At 40.6% G+C, this 19,488-nt stretch overlaps 1 protein-coding gene across 4 annotated transcripts; it reads right to left on the bottom strand.

Annotated features, from left to right (window-relative positions):
• Positions 1-1,291: 1,291 nt before the first annotated feature.
• On the bottom strand, positions 1,292-15,295 carry phf10 (PHD finger protein 10). 4 transcript variants are annotated; one of them, XM_035801194.2, is made up of 12 exons: positions 15,258-15,295; positions 8,382-8,488; positions 7,932-8,062; positions 7,472-7,555; positions 7,185-7,309; positions 6,815-6,964; positions 6,520-6,629; positions 6,275-6,419; positions 5,958-6,101; positions 2,521-2,629; positions 2,103-2,291; positions 1,292-1,556 (listed from the first exon to the last, which is right to left on the bottom strand). In XM_035801194.2, the coding sequence occupies exons 2-12, from the start codon at positions 8,432-8,434 to the stop codon at positions 1,459-1,461; spliced, it is 1,338 nt and encodes a 445-aa protein (XP_035657087.1). In that variant the 5' UTR covers positions 8,435-8,488; positions 15,258-15,295; the 3' UTR covers positions 1,292-1,458. The 4 variants fall into 4 exon arrangements, with proteins under 4 accessions (XP_035657087.1, XP_035657086.1, XP_035657085.1 ...); XM_035801193.2 differs by lacking the exon at positions 15,258-15,295 and adding an exon at positions 14,766-15,152; XM_035801192.2 differs by lacking the exon at positions 15,258-15,295 and adding an exon at positions 14,602-14,721.
• Between the last annotated feature and the right edge of the window lie 4,193 nt (positions 15,296-19,488).

Below are 19,488 nucleotides of genomic sequence, written 5' to 3'. Positions count from 1 at the left end.
GGTAGCTCCTGATTTTTTTGTGACTTGCTGTAACTTTCTAGTGTTATAAAACAATAGTTTAGTAGTCTGAAAATGACAGAAACATTAACTTGATTGACCATGCTGCAGGTCATGTAACTGTTTGTTACATGCAATATCCTTTGTGGACTCTACCGGACAGATGTTGCTTTCCAGTTTTGTGATGAATCAAAGGTGTGGTTGAAAATATTCTGCCACCGTGTCTTCTTATTGTCTCTGCCTTCAGCCTATATACAGTATATGACCGTCTCAAGGCATAGGAACTAACAGGTTATAGAGCAAACAACGATATTATCACAACACATAGTCAACACACAGCCATTTTTTTCCTGGCTTGGCTTCCCCAGTGATTGTACCCATGTACCGCTACTGGAGCAGAGGACACAGGAACGAGCAGAGTGGAGGTTCCCAGAACAAGCAAGGATCGGACACAGCATTTTCATTCCAACTAGAGATATTGAAGGAAGCAAAGGTGTCTCAACGATAGCTCTTGGCTTCCATCTAGTGGTAATTTCAGATAAAGTACAGCAACTTTTACTGCACCCTTAAGACCAGCATGGATAAAAAACAGCATACTGCACATTTCAAGTATTCCTCTTCTAGCACCAATTTGATTAATTGATTGATATATATATATAATTTTGTTAAACTACTGGCTGATATACACTGCAAATAAGAGGGCAATTTACACAATTCTCATTGTTAAACAGACCAAGCCAGGCTTCAGTTGTTGAATGCTGTTATGTTTATTGACTGGGCTCTTCAAAATAAACACCGGCTGTTGAGTGGAACACTGCCCTTTTAATGCCAAGCGTTCACACGCGTATTGTTACAGTGTGGCTCGCTGCTGTACCCAACTGCCCATTGTACTCCACACCTTCACCTATCAGATGACAGGGACATGCATGCATCTGTCATTTAGTGTAGTCTACCTGGTCGCCACGTGGCAGCTGCGATATGACTTCACAGCATCACCTGGGCCCAAAGGGACAGTAAGAGGCAAACTGATCCCCTTTGACTCTCACCTAGACAGATGCTAAACAGGGCCATGCTCTCCAGGTGACTAATTGGTCGCTTTTAAGCCAGTCCTTGTCAAATATGCACGAGGAGCTATTGTGGTGCCTGCTGTATGTCTGGTTCTATTGACTATGGCCTTAGAAACTTCACATAACATGTTGTGGTTGATTTAGCATTCTATTGTAACTGTCACCTGAGAGGAATAGGCTGTAAATAAAGAATATTTTCTTTAATGAAACATCAGGGCAGTCATGGGTTATTAAAAAAATGTTTACTTCAGTGGCAATGACATTTCAAATCCAATTGTGACAAAGTAAATCCATATATACAGGATTACCAAACTTAGTCTTAATCAAAAGTACAAAAAGTATCTTTAAAATTGAAGATTAGCTTGTTGAGTTGATCACTGTCAGTAATCACATTCTATTTGTGTGCAGATTTAGATTTTTGGGGTGTTTTTATTCCTCCTTTTTTCTTGGGCGTTGAGAACTCCTTGATGCAACACTCACAAACCCAGCATCCTGAGGAGAAAAAACTGTGATGTTACATATTACAGTAGAGCCACATCAACCCAAAGGCTAAAAAATAGACTGCATTGTGGGATCCTTCAGACTAAAAAGGCATCTGACAAAAAACAGCTATTTCTAACATTTGATTTCAACACTTAAAGCACTTTGACCACATTCCAAACATGAACTTTCGGATGTTTAATGTGCATCTACACTAACTATAGCAAATTGAGGTAACAAACAACCCTTATTGACTGCACAAAAAAAAACTTAATTGGCAGTCTTCACCCCAAGCCGAAAAGTAGTTCAGTTGGCTAAGCAAATTAATAATGCTGTTTCACATAAAACCAGCTAAATTCAAATCACCACACAACTCCATATGAGACTATAAAAGAGAAAGTGAGAGTGCGCGACAGAGTCCCTTCCTTCCATGAAATAATCACTGATCTAACACACGCATTGATAGGAGTAAGCAATGATTCCATCAAAGATTTCACCAAGGAAAGAAGTAATGAGGCATCCTTAAAGTATTTGAAAAGACCAATAGAGAGAGCCCACCTAGAGGGATGGAGTCTAGGCCCACGCAGAAGGTGTGGAAGCCCCGGTCACACTTGTCACAGAACATCATCTCCTCCTCGTGGTGGGGCTGCTCACACACCGTGCACGTCTTACACTCCATGCACTGCCACGGGTAGGTCTTAATCAGGCCCACCAGCTCCTCACTCATATCCAGGCACGATGGGTGACCTGGGACACACACACATACACACACACACAGGGCATCGCTCGCACCACAGCACTACTTCAAAACACACTGCATAATCCCAATTTGTGATCACGACTAGGCTAATCAAACTAAGTTATTTTGCTCATATTTTAGAAGCTTTATGTTCATTATGAACAATGCTATGTTGTAAATGAAAGCTAGTGTGATTTGTCAATTTTAATTTAAAAACAAAACAGAAGTTCCACTTACCACTGTTCTTACACTGTGAGCAGTGAATGAGAGCTTCTGGCTTTCCTTTCTTGTTGGACTCCTTACCCTTCTGGCAAATGCCACAAATAGCATTGGGTATGACCTTAGGCTGCAAGGGCAGAACAATGCTATAATTTTTAGCAACAAGGCCTAGTGCACCATGTGACAAAGGGCTTCTGAGCAACACACATACTGTACAATGTGTAAAAGCCTAAAAGGCCTCATAGGATGTGATATATATATATATATATATATATATATATATATATATAGAGAGAGAGAGAGAGATATATACACACACATTTATTTTCACTCGCAATCGATCCAATCTTGTTAGGTGCTTCTTATTTCACCCCCTCAAATAAGAATGACTAAAAAAAGCATTTTGTCTAATTTTGAGAACCTCCCACATCAAATCTTCGCTTGTAGTCATCACTTATATATATAGTCGTGGGTCAAGAGCTCCAAAAGGCAAAAACCAAGAGGTCAAGTTGATTTAAGAGTAAGTTGGATGTGCCATGCTGTCCCCCATCAGCACTCATAGCAGGTTAAACACTTCAATGTCCCTCCCAAGGAGACTGAGGTGTTTCCACCCATTGTTAACCCACATTTATAAAAAGGCAGTTAGCCAAAGACATTTCTGACAGAAGGAAAACTCCTCTTTCACTGCAGATATATATTTCTTTACAGGACCTCAGTCTCTGTGCTGCTAACACAATCAAAACATCTCTGTACAGTCTATTTGTTTGAAATCTTTATTTCAATGGTTAACTGTGTCTAAATACTGACATATCAAACGTTTTCCTACATAAAAAGTACTGGATTAGATAAGAGCAGTTAAAGCCTTTCTAAGAAACAAACAACGAAACGTGGGAGGGCGAATCGGAGATTAGAGACACACAGTTAAGTTAATAAAGGACATAGCTAATTGAATACAAGAGGTCTTCACAGAAAGAGTGCCAGCTAAACTAGGAGAACAAAAATGTATCCAAAGGAAGGTATGACAATCAAAGGGACACCTTTATGCCATTGCACTCAAATCAAACATGTAAGACACATTCAATTCTGAGAGTGAGAAGTATACAAATTGAGCTTTGAAGGATCAACATAAACTGTACCTACTTAGGTGTGCAGTCTGCACAAATATTGGGAATGTGTGCAATTAATTGGGAGGATACAGCCCATGAGTATGAAGTACGCTGTGTGTTCATGAAAATATCACCTATTTTCAAAATGTCAACCCGCTTGGTGTTGCCATCCTGAAAATGTTTCATTTGACTGGTGCAAAACATAAGAAAAGGTTATATATATTCTGTTGGGCTTCAGATGGCTACCCCTGCAGTGTAGTGCCAACACAAGCAATTTATACCATTACGATTATGAAAATAATAATTTCTTGTAGTCCCTGAACTCTACCTTGCATTAAAATTATAATAAAGTAAACTTTAATGCCATGTTTTCTATGTGGTCCTTCTGTGGCTCAGTTGGTAGAGCATGGCGCTTGTAACGCCAGGGTAGTGGGTTCGATTCCCGGGACCACCCATACGTAAAATGTATGCACACATGACTGTAAGTCGCTTTGGATAAAAGCGTCAGCTAAATGGCATATATTATTATTATTATTCTATGGCAACATTAATAGGTTGAGTACATTTTTATGCAAGTATTGTATCTGTATTGGCTTCAGTCTTAATTTAATGAGCGCCGATATTGGAAAGTTATTGTTAAATTCGAACACATCTATGACGCATTACATACTAACAATAAAGCGAGGGTAAGTAGACAAAGGTTTTACAAATTTTGGTTTAAAAGTGTGGTGTGGAAACATGCTGATTGGAAACATAACAGACAAATCCATCCCTGTGGAAAGTTATGAGCTCTCCACATCAATCAATGACCAAATCCTGATGAATGATATGGTGTTTGTAGTGTAGTAATACGTAATACTAGTCATGCCATGACAAGCTATGTATATTTGTGCTGACTGCTCTTGCTGTCGGTTTTGGCAAACTAAATTTGATCAATTCTGCCATGTTGCCCTTGCAGTAAAACCGATGAGAGTAAATTGCCAGAAGGTAGATCATGTTGATCCCGGAAATGCCATTCTCTTATCAAATAATTTAAACTTAACACAACAATAACTTTCAGAGGCAACCGAAAGTAAAAAAGCCAACATATAGAATGTGTATTAACAGGCCTCTGACACACTGACATTGTGTTCTCCAGTCTCATAATAAACAAAGAACAGTCTGTAAGGTTATATCAAACAACCGTTATAGAATAACGGCACAAGAATACTGGTTTAAAAGCATACTAATATACACAGACATAATTTTAATTATAAAACTTTTAAACACTCAAGTATTAACGTAATTTTAGTGCTACTACTAAATAAAATGTATGCATCTTATAAAGTATGTATCATAAGAAATATGTTTAAAAACAATGAATCTAGCAGCCAAATATACTGTAACTGGTCTCTTGTCTTAATTAGTGTGTTGTCAAGTACACAGAAGAGAGGTATATTAAGACATTCAAATAGGGTAAAAAATGTACAAGTCTTTAAGACCAATCAAAAGTGCAGTGAAGAACATGTCCTAGATGTGACAGAACTACTCCAAAATGTTATTGCTCATAAATTCTGATACGGAACCATCAGTGTATTACCATACGGTTGGTATAGAACCATCACTGTTTTAAAGAGACTTTCCGGAAGATTTGCATACTTTTTAGCCAGTAGTTTTGAAAGTAACGCTGAAGAACCAGAACGGTTCCCCTAAAATTGCTTATATGCAGTACGTCATTGCTCGCTGTGTCACCGAGTCGTTGGGCCCGCCCTGCAACCTCATTGGATAATGCTGAACCATGCCTGGGCCAGCCACCTTCTTCTCACTGTGCAACTCGTCAATGTGCATCTTGCTAGCTGTCACTCAAATGGCAAAGGGCTGAAGCAGACTGGCTGGAACTCTAATTGCTATGGGGCTTGCCCACGTGGGCCAAGCTTGCATTGCTCAAAACACAGCTTCCAGAAAACAGTTGTTTTCAAACTAGGGATTTTGTGGCTAATTGAGGTAAGACAATAATTCTGCTCATAGACTATGCATGTATGAACTACACATTGCCACATCCAGCCCAAAGCGGGAGGTTTAAAAAGAATACCTAAGTAGTCGCCAAATATCCGGAACGTCTCTTTAACCATATGGTTGGTTCACAACCAAACTGGACCAAGTGGAAGAGGGAAGGCAGTGTGTTGCCCCAAGAGAGAACTATTGCCACCTGGTGGAGTGTGTGTGTTAGGAGTGACAGGGCCAGAAATCGGGGTTGGGACAAAGGAGGGTCTCTCTACTGAAAGTGCTGAAGAAGCTGGAAGAGGTGCCGGAGTAGGGGAAAGGGAAAAGAAGTGCTGGTGGAGAAAGTCAGGGGCTTTTTTCTTCTACCTTGTACCCAGGGACAGATTTGTGTTGGTTGATGCGTGGGGTGGCATCTTTAGCCGGGGTGGCAGTCCTGTCCTTGGCCTTGCCCTTTGACTGCACTCCACTGTCCTGACTGTCCCCATCTGAGGTGTTTCCAGATGAGCTGTCCTGTAAACACAATTCAGTTCTTACTATTCAAGCAAGCTGCCAATAAGTTTACATAGTCAACCTACAAAGCATCTCTAGGCATTTACAGGTAATACAATACAACATGTCATTGCATCTCAAGCTCTGAAATCAAGTGAAGCGTGTACAAAGAGTTCCAGAATCTAGTTCCTTACTGAATTTTTCTTGCCCTCTTCTCCCTTGTTTTCATCTGCATCATCCGAGTCCCCATCGCTGTCCAGGGCAGGCAGCTCTGGGTCAAGGGGGGGCTCGAACAGGGCTGTGTTCAGGGGTAAGTAGCGCAGCTCATTGGGAGAGTACCTGTAGCAAACACAGGAACATCAATTTATCAGCTATTCAAATATCTTTAGAGGTCAGGACCTCATTAATGAAGAGTAGTTTTTTGGTTACTGACCCATACCTTTTGTAATAGTCCTGGAACTGCCCAGGGATGAGGGCCACTGGATAGGGTCCAGTCTTGGTTCTCTCTGGAGGAAGAACTTTATACCTCCCTTGGGGTACTTGGATAATCTGTTCGAAAGTTGCATTTGAAACACACTTCAATTACACGTTCAAATTCACACAAATAAGTCTTGCAGTTTACCAATGTACCGATATACTGTATCTACTCCAACATGAACACGTGAGAGTTCTTATGAACACCTACAAAATATGTATGACTACTAAGCCTCTGTTTATTGAAGGTATTAACGTACATGTGTCTGAAGGTCAAAATATGCCCTTCTCTCTTCCATCCTTTCCCGGTTGAAGTTACTGTTGAACTCTGCAGCTTTCTTGGCTGCTTTCTTTATGTACTCTGGCACTTTACTGGCTTCAACCTTCTGAGGGTTTTGTTGCTGCATTTTCTAGGATATAAAAATTAAATGTTACCACACAACATATAGAATAACCATGTCAACCGTTAATGTACTGTGAGTGAAAATATAATCTGGGACTTTAAGTCAAAGGCTGTTGTAACATATATTCACACTCCCTTTTTTCATCCACACCAAAGCTATAAAAAAAAGTGTCAATGTTGCGGAGCATACCAACATTAGTAATACTCTCTGAACTGAGAGTACTTACAGAGTACTCTTTTGCTATCCTCTGACGCTCCCTCTCTTGGAGAATGACAGAATACTCAGCATGTTTGCCCGGGTACTCCTTGATCATTAAATCAATGACTTCATCACTTCGTAAAGCAGTCAAACCTGGAAAAAGAGATTCACAATTACTTAATGTATACAGTTTCAAGGTAAGGAGTGGCCTAATTCTCCAAAACAACTATTGGGATGGCTTTGGCCCTGATTGGTCTATGTCACACTCCAAGCTCATCCTGGTTACGCAACAATTACATGTTTATAAGTTCTCACCCAAGGTGCACTGCGTCTCGGTGATGACATTTTGCTCCCTCAGATATAGCTTCTCCTTGTGGGAGAGGTCTCTCCTTTCCAAATCTAAAATAATAATATATTGGATAATTAAAAATAGTAGGCTACTCCAGCCGGAGACAACATTACATACATAAAAAAAAGACAAAGCCTGAAGGCTTATTTCCATTGATGGTCCTTTGTAGCTCAGTTGGTTGAACATGCACTTGTAACACCAGGGTAGTGGGTGTATTAATGTATACATGCATGACTAAGTTACTTTGGATAAAAGCGTCTGCTAAATGCCATTTATTATTAAGGTAAGGAATGGTTAGCCAGAGAGTGACTAGTTGAACATCAGTATAGTCTACAGATAGCCTAGTTATAGCCTAGTTATAGCCCAATCATCAAATTTACACACAATGATCCTATACCATATATGCCAAACGTTCAGCCACATCACCTGGATATTTTCGCTTGAATGAAGTCACTCCCAGATATTCACTGACTTGTTCTTGCAACATATAGTACTCCCCACTGCCATCTGAGGGCCACCTGTACTCAGTCAGATTTTCTGCTGAGAAGTATGTGGGCCTGGGGAAACACATGTACGACTGAAAGGTTAAGAGCAGGGTAAATTCTTATGTTATTAGACACAGACGCTGCGATTAGACCGGTCCAATTCTAATATTTCTTCTCTGATATTTCTTTCACTAATTAAGTCTTTGACCAATCAGATCAGCTCTGAAGAGATTGATTAAAAAAACAATTAGTGAAAAAAAAGAAGATCAGAATTGGGCTGCCTGTGTAAAAACACCCTAACTGTTTGTTAACAAAGATTGGGTGTGGTCTATTAGGAAGTAGTGATGCAAATATGTCTATCTACTCCTTCAGATACGACCTTACAACATACCCAAGTTCCTGACTGGAGGTGTCACAACTTCTGGAACTGTCGCCTGAACCCATGCGCCGCCTTTTTGGAGCTTGACTGCCATCATTGGAAACATCCTCAATGTCATCCTAAAAATACAGTTAGGATACACAGTTAGGATACACAAAACACCTGAACTATTACTTGTTGAAGTTAATAGTTCTCTCCAGAATTAAAGTTTGTTGGCCACTGAACAACAATGTTAATGCAACATGTAGTGTTGGTCCCAAGTTCCTTGAGCTGAAATAAAAGATTGCATAAATCCACTCTAAAATGTGCAGTTGTGACAACACAATGTCAAGTACAGTGTCTCAAGTTGAGGGAGTGTGCAATTGGCATGCTGACTGCAAGAATGTCCACCAGAGCTATTGCCAGAGAATTTAATGTTAATTTCTCTTCCTACCTACTGTAAGTTGTTCTGAATAAGAGCGCCTGCTAAATGACAACATTTTTAAAAAAATGACATGTAAAAAGCAAGCCTAGAGTTAACACATTCATAGATGCCAACTATAGGGCCTTCAGAAAGTATTCGCACCACTTGAATTTTTCCACATGTTGTTGTGTTAGATTCTGAATTTAAAATTGATTAAATGTAGATGTGTTATTGGCCTACACACCCCATAATATCAAAGTGGAATTATGTTTTTGGAAATGTGTACAAATGAATTAAAAATGAAAAGCTGAAATGTCTTGATCAATAACTATTCAACAACTTTGTTATGGCAAGCCTTACTAAGTTCGGGAGTAAAAATGTGCTTAACAAGTCACATATGTTGCATGGACTCACCGTATGCAATAATAATGTATACCATGATTTTTTTTATGACTACTTCATCTCTGTCCCCACACATACAATTATCTCTAAAGGTCCCTCAGTCGAGCAGTGAATTTCAAACAGATTCAACCAAAAAGACCAGGGAGGTTTTCCAATGCCTTGCAAATGTCACCTATTGGTAGATGGGTACATTTTTAAAAAGCAGACATTGAATATCCCTTTGAGCATGGTGAAGTTAATAATTATACTGTGGATGGTGTATCAATACACCTACTCACTACAAAGATACAGGCCTTCTAACTCAGTTGCCAGAGTGGAAGGAAACCACTCAGGGATGTCACCATGACTTTAAAACAGTTACAGAGTTTAATGGCTGTGATAAGAGAAAACTTAGGATGGATCAACAACATTGTAGTTTCTCCACAATACTAACCTAAATGACAGAGTGAAAAGAAGGAAGGACATGAATCATGCTTGCAATAAAGGCACGAAAGTATAACTGCAAAAAATGTCGCAAACTTCATGTCCTGAATACAAAGTGTTGTTTGGGGCAAATCCAACACAACACATTACTGAGCCCCACTCTTCATATTTTCAGGCACGGTGGTGGCTGTATCATGTTATCGGTATGCTTGTCATCGGCAAGGACTGAGGAGTTTAGTATAAAAATTAAACGTAAGAGCTAAGCACAGGCAATATCCTAGAGGAAAACCTGGTTTAGTCTGTTTTCCAACATACACATGGAGACACATTAACCTTTCAGCAGGACAATAACCTAAAACACAAGGCCAAATATACACTGGAGTTGCTTACCAAGACAACATTGAAAGTTCCTGAGTGGCCTAGTCACAGTTTTGACTGAAATCCACTTGAAAACCTATGGCAAGACTGATACAATCCAGGTGTGCAAACTGCAAAGCTCTTAGACTCACCTAGAAAGACTCACTGCTGTAATCGCTGCCAAAGGTGACTTTAACATGTATTGACTCAGACATGTGAATACTTATGCAAATTAGATATATTTCTGTATTTTCTTTTCAATCAATTTGAAGAAAAAAAAGCTCAAAACATGTTGTTTTCTTTGTCATTAAGGTATATTCTGTGTAGATAGGTGAGAGAAAAAACAAGTAATTTTGAATTCAGGCTGTAACAACAAAATGTGCAATAAGTCAAGGGGTATGAATACCTTCTGAAGGCACTGTACCTATCTATTGACGATAGTATGTTCGTGCCGAAGGTGTTTTGTCAAGAGCCCCGATGCTTGTTCTAAACGTTAACACGCATATTTCGCGGTACAGTTTTGTAAACAGAAGGAACAGATCTTTCTTATCAGCAAGAAATATGTGTATATTTTTTAACCGGTTAAATTACTACACACTAAGAGTGTGAACGTTAAAATGTCAAAATATTTAAACAAAATTGGAATCCTTAACATTAAAGAAAAATCCCAAACCCTTTTTATGGCAGTGCAGTTACCACAAAACCATTCCGTGTTATAGCCTAACTAGACAATAGGCTATTAAGGCTGGGGAAAGTTCTGTAATTTAAATAGAATTTTAGGCTACTTTGGTGAATTTGCGAGGCATGCAAGATAGATTACCAATGCATATGCACACTGGTTTTTTCAGCTTGCCCACTCTTCGCTCTCCCTCGCCTGGGGCATATTCATTTCACAGATTTGGTTGCAAAATGTTTCTTAAACGAAAGCAAACTGAATGAAACGGCCAGGGAGAGACCTACCTGCATTTGTCCAATAGAAACTCTCCTTTTAGTTGCAAATTGTTTTGCAACTGTTTCAGTCTTGCCAACTAAATCAGACTCCTCTGTTCCAAAACTACTGAATCTTAAGAGTCGATCCCATACGGCATCTAATCTTCAGTTGACGTAAAAGGAGGAATCAATTACTTTGGCGTCGACTGTCCACGACTACGTCATTGTCGTTAACAGTTGGAAAATTTAAAAAAGAAAGGCGAGAGATGGCAGCAATGTCCTGTATGGTAACACTTTGAGAAGTTAAATGACAAGGAAATGTGAACTTTGCGAGGTGGAATTGAGGTACAGTTGCAATGCCATATCATCTGAAAAGGAACGCACCATGAGACCCAACCTGTTGCTGGCAGAAGCGCAGCTGCATTGTGAATGCACATGGAATTTCCATGTTGCGGCACTTGTTTGCGAAAAACACAGGTTACGATCCAAACACTTAACCTCTCTTGGGTAGGGGGCAGTATTTTCACGTCCGGATGAAAAGCGTGCCCAAAGTAAACTGCCTGTTACTCAGGTCCAGAAGCTAGGATATGCATAGAATGGTAGATTTGGACAGAAAACACTAAATTTTCGAAAACTGTTAAAATTGTCTGTGAGTATAACAGAACTGATATGGCAGGAGAAACCCAGAGGACAAACCATCCACAAAAATGTTATTTTTATTTTTTTTAAATTCAGCCTACCACTGTTTCCAATGGATGTCATATTTATTATGAGACGAAGTCCTCCCAGATTGCAGTTCCTAGGGCTTCCACTAGATGTCAACAGTCTTCAGAAAGAGTTTCAGGCTGGTTTTTGGAAAAATGAGCTAGAAGTTGTAGTTTTTCTAAGTGGATCCCATTTTGGTTGTAGTGTTTCCATGCACATGGGTGAAAGTGCGTTCTTTGTTATTTATCTCCGGTAATGAACATAATACTTTCCGTCTTAAATTTGATCGTTTAGTTACCTATTAGGGTACCTGAGGATTGATTATAAACTGTTTGACTTGTTTGGATAGGTTTATTGGTAACGTTTGGGATTAATTTTGTATGCATTTTGAAGGAGGGAAACCGGTGGATTATTGAATGAAGCGTGCAAGCTAAACAGAGTTTATATGGATATAAAGAAGGACTTTAACGAACAAAATGACAATTTGTGATGTAACTGGGACCTTTTGGAGTGCCAACAGAAGATCTTCAGAGGTAAGGCATTTATTATATCACTATTACTGACTTTCGTGTCGAACCTGCCTGATTGAAAAATGTTTTTCATGTTTTTGTATGTGGGGCACTGTCCTCAGATAACCGCATAGTGTGCTTTCGCCGCAAAGCCTTTTTGAAAACGGATACAGCGGCCAAATTAACAAGAAGTTAAGCTTTATTTTTATGTATAATACTTGTATTTTCATGAATGTTAAATATTTATACATTTGTAATTTGAAATTCGCGCTCTGCAATTTCACCGGATGTTGGCCAGCCCATATTAAGACACACCCTATCCCATCAGCCATCAAATGAAGTAGACAAATTATTTATCAACACAGGACGTACATGTAGGATCACAAGTATATATAAATAATATACAAAGGACAATAGGGCTGGGGTGTACAATATCATATTACACAAGGACCTTAAGGGACATACAGTTGAAGTCAGAAGTTTACATACACTTAGGTTGGAGTCATTAAAACTCATTTTTTCAACCACTACACAAATTTCTTGTTAACAAACTATAGTTTTGGCAAGTCAGTTAGGACATCTACTTCGTGCAAGACAAAAGCAATTTTTCCAACAATTGTTTACAGACAGATTATTTCACTTAATCACAATTCCAGTTGGTCAGAAGTTTACATACACTAAGTTGACTGTGTCTTTAAACAGCTTGGAAAATTCCAGAAAATTATGCAATGGCTTTAGAAACTTCTGATAGACTAATTGACATAATTTGAGTCAATTGGAGGTGTACCTGTGGATGTATTTCAAGGCCTACCTTCAAATTCAGTGCCTCTTTGCCTGACATCATGGGAAAAACAAAATAAATCAGCCAAGACCTCAGAAAAAAAATGGTCTGGTTCATCCTTGGGAGCAATTTCCAAACGCCAATTTCCAAACGCCTGAAGGAACCACGTTCATCTTTACAAACAATAGTATGCAAGTATAAACACCATGGGACCACGCAGCTGTCATACCGCTCAGGAAGGAGACGCGTTCTGTCTCCTAGAGATGAATGTACTTTGGTGCGAAAGGTGCAAATCAATCCCAGAACAACAGCAAAGGACCTTGTGAAGATGCTGGAGGAAACAGGTACAAAGGTATATCCATAGTAAAACCAGTCCTATATCGACATAACCTGAAAGGTCGCTCAGCAAGGAAGAAGCCACTGCTCCAAAACCGCCATTAAAAAGCTAGACTATGGTTTGCAACTGCACATGGGGACAAAGATCTGACTTTTTAAAGAAATGTCCTCTGGTATGATGAAACAAAAATGTAACTGTTTGGCCATAATGACCATTGTTAGGTTTGGAGGAAAAAGGGGGAGGCTTGCAAGCCGAAGAACCCCATCCCAACCGTGAAGCACGGGGATGACAGCATCATGGTGTGAGTGGATGAACTGCTGCATTTCACAAAATAGATGGCATCATGAGGGAGGAACATTATGTGGATATATGTCCCATCTCTGCAAATCCTCTACGAACTCGGGAGAGGCTAAGGTCGAGAGTCATGTGTCCTCCGAAACACGACCCTGCCAAGCCGCACTGTTTCTTGACACGCTGCTCGCTTAACCTGGAAGCCATCCACACCAATGTGTCGGAAGAAAAACCGTCCAACTGGAGACTGACAACATCTTACCACAAGGAGTCGCTAGAGCGCGATGGGACACGGAAATCCCCACCGGCCAAACCCTCCCCTAACCCGGACGACGCTGGGCCAATTGTGCGCCGCCTCATTGGTCTACCAGTCACGGCCGGCTTTGGCACAGCCTGGGATCGAACCCATGGCAGTAGCCTTAGACTACTGCGCCACTCGGGAGGCCCTCCTATTAATATTTTGTCTCCAATTTTGACCATCTGAAGGACCAACCACACAGACAACTGCTCGAGTAAGGTCAAATGCAATTGTATTCAACATTCTGGATTATAAGGATTTTTTGCAGGGCTTTGTTTCAGATAGTAACGTTATACCAATAATTGGTATCACAGTCAGATCCGAGTGGCGCAGTGGTCTAAGCCACTGCATCTCGGCGTATAATTGGCCCAGCGTCGTCCGGGTTTGGCCGTCATTGTAAATAATAATTTGTTCTTAAACGGACTTGCCTAGTTAAATAAAGGTTAAATAAAATGTTTTAACGACAACGAGCATTCGACTTGGACTGAAGTCTAATGACACACACGATGTAAACAAAAACAATGATATACTGGCACACTAAACAGCTCGCTAGGTACCTAGCTAGATAGCGAGACACTATGCTAGCTAAGCAAGTTAGTTAGCTAACGGTATGGATAACAAAGTAGTAATGTTAGTCGTTTGCTAACAACGACAAGTTACAACATATCGACCCTCCAACAGTAACATAGCTAACAACTATCTACATTACAAGTGGCCTGCGTTCAACAACGCTGAATAAAACTAGTAGCTAACCTGGCCTACCACTATAAAATAGTCATTTGTAAATATTTCTCACGTTGCTAACTCGCGAAACGGCGGTAGGTTTGATGACAACAAAGGAGTTAGAGGTTGATGTGTTGTCGTTAGCGCGCACCGGCTTAGCATGTTGTCTTAAACACATTATTAGCATGTTTGGCCAGCAATGTGTATATTCTGTTATGTTTTATTTGCCAAGTTTACCTTTATAGACTGGGCTCCCGGTGTTGCAGGGTTGCTATCGCAAGGTCTGGGTGGGAGAACTGTAGCCATGTTTAGCGGCTACTAGCTAGCTAGTTTCAGAGATGCACACTAGGCGAATAATGTTACCGACTGGAAACAGACACGGAACACATGTTCCACAAACAAATGTTCCACAAATAATGTCCAACTCTAACCACTGATAATGCAACTGGTTGGTTGTTTCGCAACAAAACCGAAGTGTGTGCAACTATGGGGCGAAGCAGAAGTGATTGGTTTACATTGTTGACAACGTGTTAACTGTATTTCGTCTTCAAAGTTTACTAAAAACATAAATATTTGCACAATTAGCAATTGTCTCTCAAATATATCGTTACAGTGGTTAGCTAGCAAGTGCATTTTAGCATTCACCCGAAATCATTCATAACCCCTCAACAAGACATGATGCAAGAACAAGATTAAACTAGCTCAAACGAGTCACTTAAAATAACGCACGTGAAAGTTATTGTCATTGTTGGTAGCTGTCTGGCCATCCAGAATTACAACAACTCACGGATTTCTTCCCCACGGAAGCTTGCGCATCGTTTTTGTGACATTGTCAGCTAACACATCTACAGTCATGGCCAAACGTTTTGAGAATGACCGAAATATTATTTTCCATAAAATGTTTGCTGCTTCAGTGTCTTTAGATATTTTTGTCAGATGTTACTATGGAATACTGAAGTATAATTACAATAATTTCATACGTGTCAAATACTTTTATTGATAATTGCATGAAGTTGATGCAGAGTCAATATTTGCCGTGTTGACCCTTCTTTTTCAAGACCTCTGCAATCTGCCCTGGCATGCTGTCAATTAACTTCTGGGCCACATCCTGACTGATGGCAGCCCATTCTTGCATAATCAATGCTTGGAGTTTGTCATAATTTGTGGGGTTTTGATTGTCCACCTGCCTCTTGAGGATTGACCACAAGTTTTCAATGGGATTAAGGTCTGGGTGGTTTCCTGGCCATGGACTCAAAATATCTATGTTTTCTCCCCGGGCCACTTAGTTATCACTTTTGCCTTATGTCAAGGGGCTCCATCATGCTGGGAAAGGCATTGTTCGTCACCAAACTGTTCCTGGATGGTTGGGAGAAGTTGCTCTCGGAGGATGTGTTGGTACCATTCTTTATTCATGGCTGTGTTCTTAGGCAAAATTGTGAATGAGCCCACTCCCATGGCTGAGAAGCAACCCCACACACGAATGGTCTCAGGATGCTTTACTGTTGGCATAACACAGGACTGATGGTAGTGCCCACCTTGTCTTCTCCAGACAAGCTTTTTTTCCAGATGCCCCAAACAATCAGAAAGGGGATTCATCAGATAAAATGACTTTACCCCAGTCCTCAGCAGTCCAATCCCTGTACCTTTTGCAGAATATCAGTCTGTCCCTGATGTTTTTCCTGGAGAGAAGTGGCTTCTTTGCTGCCCTTCTTGACCAGGCCATCCTCCAAAAGTCTTCGCCTCACTGTGTGTGCAGATGCCTGCTGCCATTCCCGAGCAAGCTCTGTACTGGTGGTGCCCCGATCCCGCAGCTGAATCAACTTTAGGAGACGGTCCTGGCGCTTGCTGGATATTCTTGGGCACACTGAAGCCTTCTTTTCAACAATTGAACCGCTCTCCTTGAAGTTCTTGATGATCCGATAAATGGTTGATTTAGGTGCAATTTTACTGGCAGCAATATCCTTGGCTGTGAAGCCCTTTCTGTGCAAAGCAATGATGACTGTGCAATTAATTGCAATTCATCTGATCACTCTTCATAACATTCTGGAGTATGTGCAAATTGCCATCACACAAACTGAGGCGGCAGACTTTGTGAAAATTAATATTTGTGTCATTCTCAAAACCTTTGGCCACGACTGTACATGGATGGGGATACATTTGTAAATACATTTTTGATACCAAACCAATCAAATCCAAAATAAATGTTTTGATCTTGTAAACAGATACGTTGATGTTAAAGCAGGTGCAGCAAAATATTTGTTTCTAGCATCTGTAATGATCAAGTGCTTTGAAAGGCTGGTTATGGCGCACACCACTATCACCCCAGACACCCTAGACCTTTTGTCTCCAAAAGGTCAATCGCGAGCTACCAGTAGCATTATAAACTCAGCAAAAAAAAGAAACATACTCTCACTGTCAACTGTGTTAATTTTCAGCAAACTTAACGTGTAAATATTTGTATGAACATAAGATTCAACAACTGAGACATAAACTGAACAAGTTCCACAGACATGTGACTAACAGAAATGGAATAATGTGTCCCTGAATAAAGGGGGATCAAAATCCAAATTAACAGTCAGTATCTGTGTGGCCACCAGCTGCATTAAGTACTGCAGTGCATCTCCTCCTCATGAACTGCACCAGATTTGCCAGTTCTTGCTGTGAGATGTTACCCCACACTTCCACCAAGGCACCTGCAAGTTTACGGACCTTTCTGGGGGGAATGGCCCGAGCCCTCACCCTCCGATCCAACAGGTCCCAGACGTGCTCAATGGGATTGAGATCCGGGCTCTTCGCTGGCCATGGCAGAACACTGACATTCCTGTCTTGCAGGAAATCACGCACAGAACAAGCAGTATGGCTGGTGGCATTGTCATGCTGGGGGGTCATGTCAGGATGAGCCTGCAGGAAGGGTACCACATGAGGGAGGAGGATGTCTTCCCTGTAACACACTGCGTTGAGACGGCCTGCAATGACAACAAGCTCAGTCCGATGATGCTGTGACACACCACTCCAGACCATGACGGACCCTCCACCTCCAAATCGTTCCCGCTCCAGTGTACAGGCCTCGGTGTAACGCTCATTCCTTTGACAATAAACGCGAATCCAACCATCACCCCTGGTGAGACAAAACCGCGACTCGACAGTGAAGAGCACTTTTTGCCAGTCCTGTCTGGTCCAGCGACGGTGGGTTTATGTCCATAGGCAACGTTGTTGCCGGTGATGTCTGGTGAGGACCTGCCTTACAACACATACAAGCCCTCAGTCCAGCCTCTCTCAGCCTATTGCAGACAGTCTGAGCACTAATGGAGGGATTGTGCATTCCTGGTGTGACTCGGGCAGTTGTTGTTGCCATCCTGTACCTGTCCCGCAGGTGTGATGTTTGGATGTACCAATCCTGTGCAGGTGTTGTTACACGTGGTCTGCCACTGCGAGGACGACCAGCTGTCCATCCGGTCTCTCTGTAGCTCTGTTTTCTGCGTCTCACAATACGGACTTTGCAATGTATTGCCCTGGCCACATCTGCGGTCCTCATGCCTCCTTGCAGCATGCCTAAGCCACATTCACGCAGGGACCCTGGGCATCTTTCTTTTGGTGTTTTTCAGTCAGTAGAAAGGCCCTTTTAGTGTCCTAAATTTGTATAACTGTGACCTTAATTGCTTACCGTCTGTAAACTGTTAGTGTCTTAACGACCGTTCCACAGGTGCATGTTCATGAATTGTTTATGGTTCATTGAACAAGCATGGGTACCAGTGTTTAAACCCTTTACAATGAAGATCTGTGAAGTTATTTGGATTTTTACTAATTATCTTTGAAAGACACGGTCCTGAAAAAGGGGCGTTTCTTTTTTTGCTGAGTTTATATTCTACCATGGTAACACACAATTATGATAAATGGTACCAAAAATGATCATATGGTACCATCTTTATTAATTGTTCATTACCATAGTACAATGGCAGTATAATACATTAAATAAATAAACCCCGCAAGGTCAAAAGAGGTTGGTTGGTATTATATTGATTAATTTATATTTTTTGATAAAGTCAGAGGCAGGCTACGATTTTGTCGTCAGTTTGTAACATCAAAGGTAAAGGAAATGGTTGCTGTGAAAAAGGGGTAAAACTTTCTGTATTAATAGTACCGTTTTTTGCTCATGTTTTGATTCCCTGTTTTGCCAACCTGAAATGTGAGATTATATGGGGTATACTAATCATTTACAGAATTGGTCGTTACAGTATTTATAGTCAAGGGGTGTTGTGCACGTTTCAGCACGCAGTGGGAGCCGCTCGCACTCTGCAGCTTCACGCGCTAGCCTGCCTAGTAGTCGGAATAAGAGAGCCAAGCCAACAGAAAACTGAAAAGAGAAGCACTAGATTAAAAAAATATTTTAAACTTTATAATCACGGTGAGCGAGTTATTAAGCATAGGATATGAAAAACCAAGTTACGCAAGAGTGTAATGATATTTTATAATTTTTGTAATGTTTCGATTTTTTTATTGATAAAAGTCCGTTTGCATAAAAGCGAACGTTGGCTAAAGTTAGCTCCAGTCAAGCTATTTTTTATGAGATATGATAATTAATACATTTTTACAAATGTTTTAGTATGTTGCTATTTAGAATTATAAGTGTAGCCAAGTCATGTGATTGAGAGACAACTGAAAACTGTATTGAAGAGAGAAGCACCAGAAACTATTTTTCATTTTCAAGGTTTCTTAATTCTTCTCACCATACCCGATCCAGGTCCCAAGGTTGAAGAGAGTAGACTACACTACTATATGTGTGTGTTGTGGTTTTTCACTATGAGCTAAAAGGGTTTAAGAGGGTACTGTTGCAGAGCCAATGTTGCATCATGCGAGTACCATAAATCGCATAAATCATGCGAATACCATAAATTACTACAATTTTTGCTCTCTTTACCTGAAAAAGAGTGGGACACAGACCATCATAATACATTGTAAA

Source organism: Oncorhynchus keta, chromosome 24 (genome assembly GCF_023373465.1).
Source record: "Oncorhynchus keta strain PuntledgeMale-10-30-2019 chromosome 24, Oket_V2, whole genome shotgun sequence".
Classification (NCBI taxonomy): domain Eukaryota; kingdom Metazoa; phylum Chordata; class Actinopteri; order Salmoniformes; family Salmonidae; genus Oncorhynchus; species Oncorhynchus keta.
The sequence above is the reverse complement of the archived record's forward strand: the minus strand, read 5'-3'. Positions and strand labels throughout refer to the sequence as shown.

Bases quoted from the DNA above. Each gene is read 5' to 3' on its own strand.
- phf10 (XM_035801192.2), bottom strand. From the start codon at position 14,715: ATGCTAATAATGTGTTTAAGACAACATGCTAAGCCGGTGCGCGCTAAC. The intron at 8,489-14,601 runs GTGAGAAATATT...CTGTATTTTTAG, and splicing joins CCGTTTCGCGAGTTAGCAAC to GATGACATTGAGGATGTTTC. The intron at 6,102-6,274 runs GTAAGGAACTAG...TTGTGTTTACAG, and splicing joins AAGAGGGCAAGAAAAATTCA to GACAGCTCATCTGGAAACAC.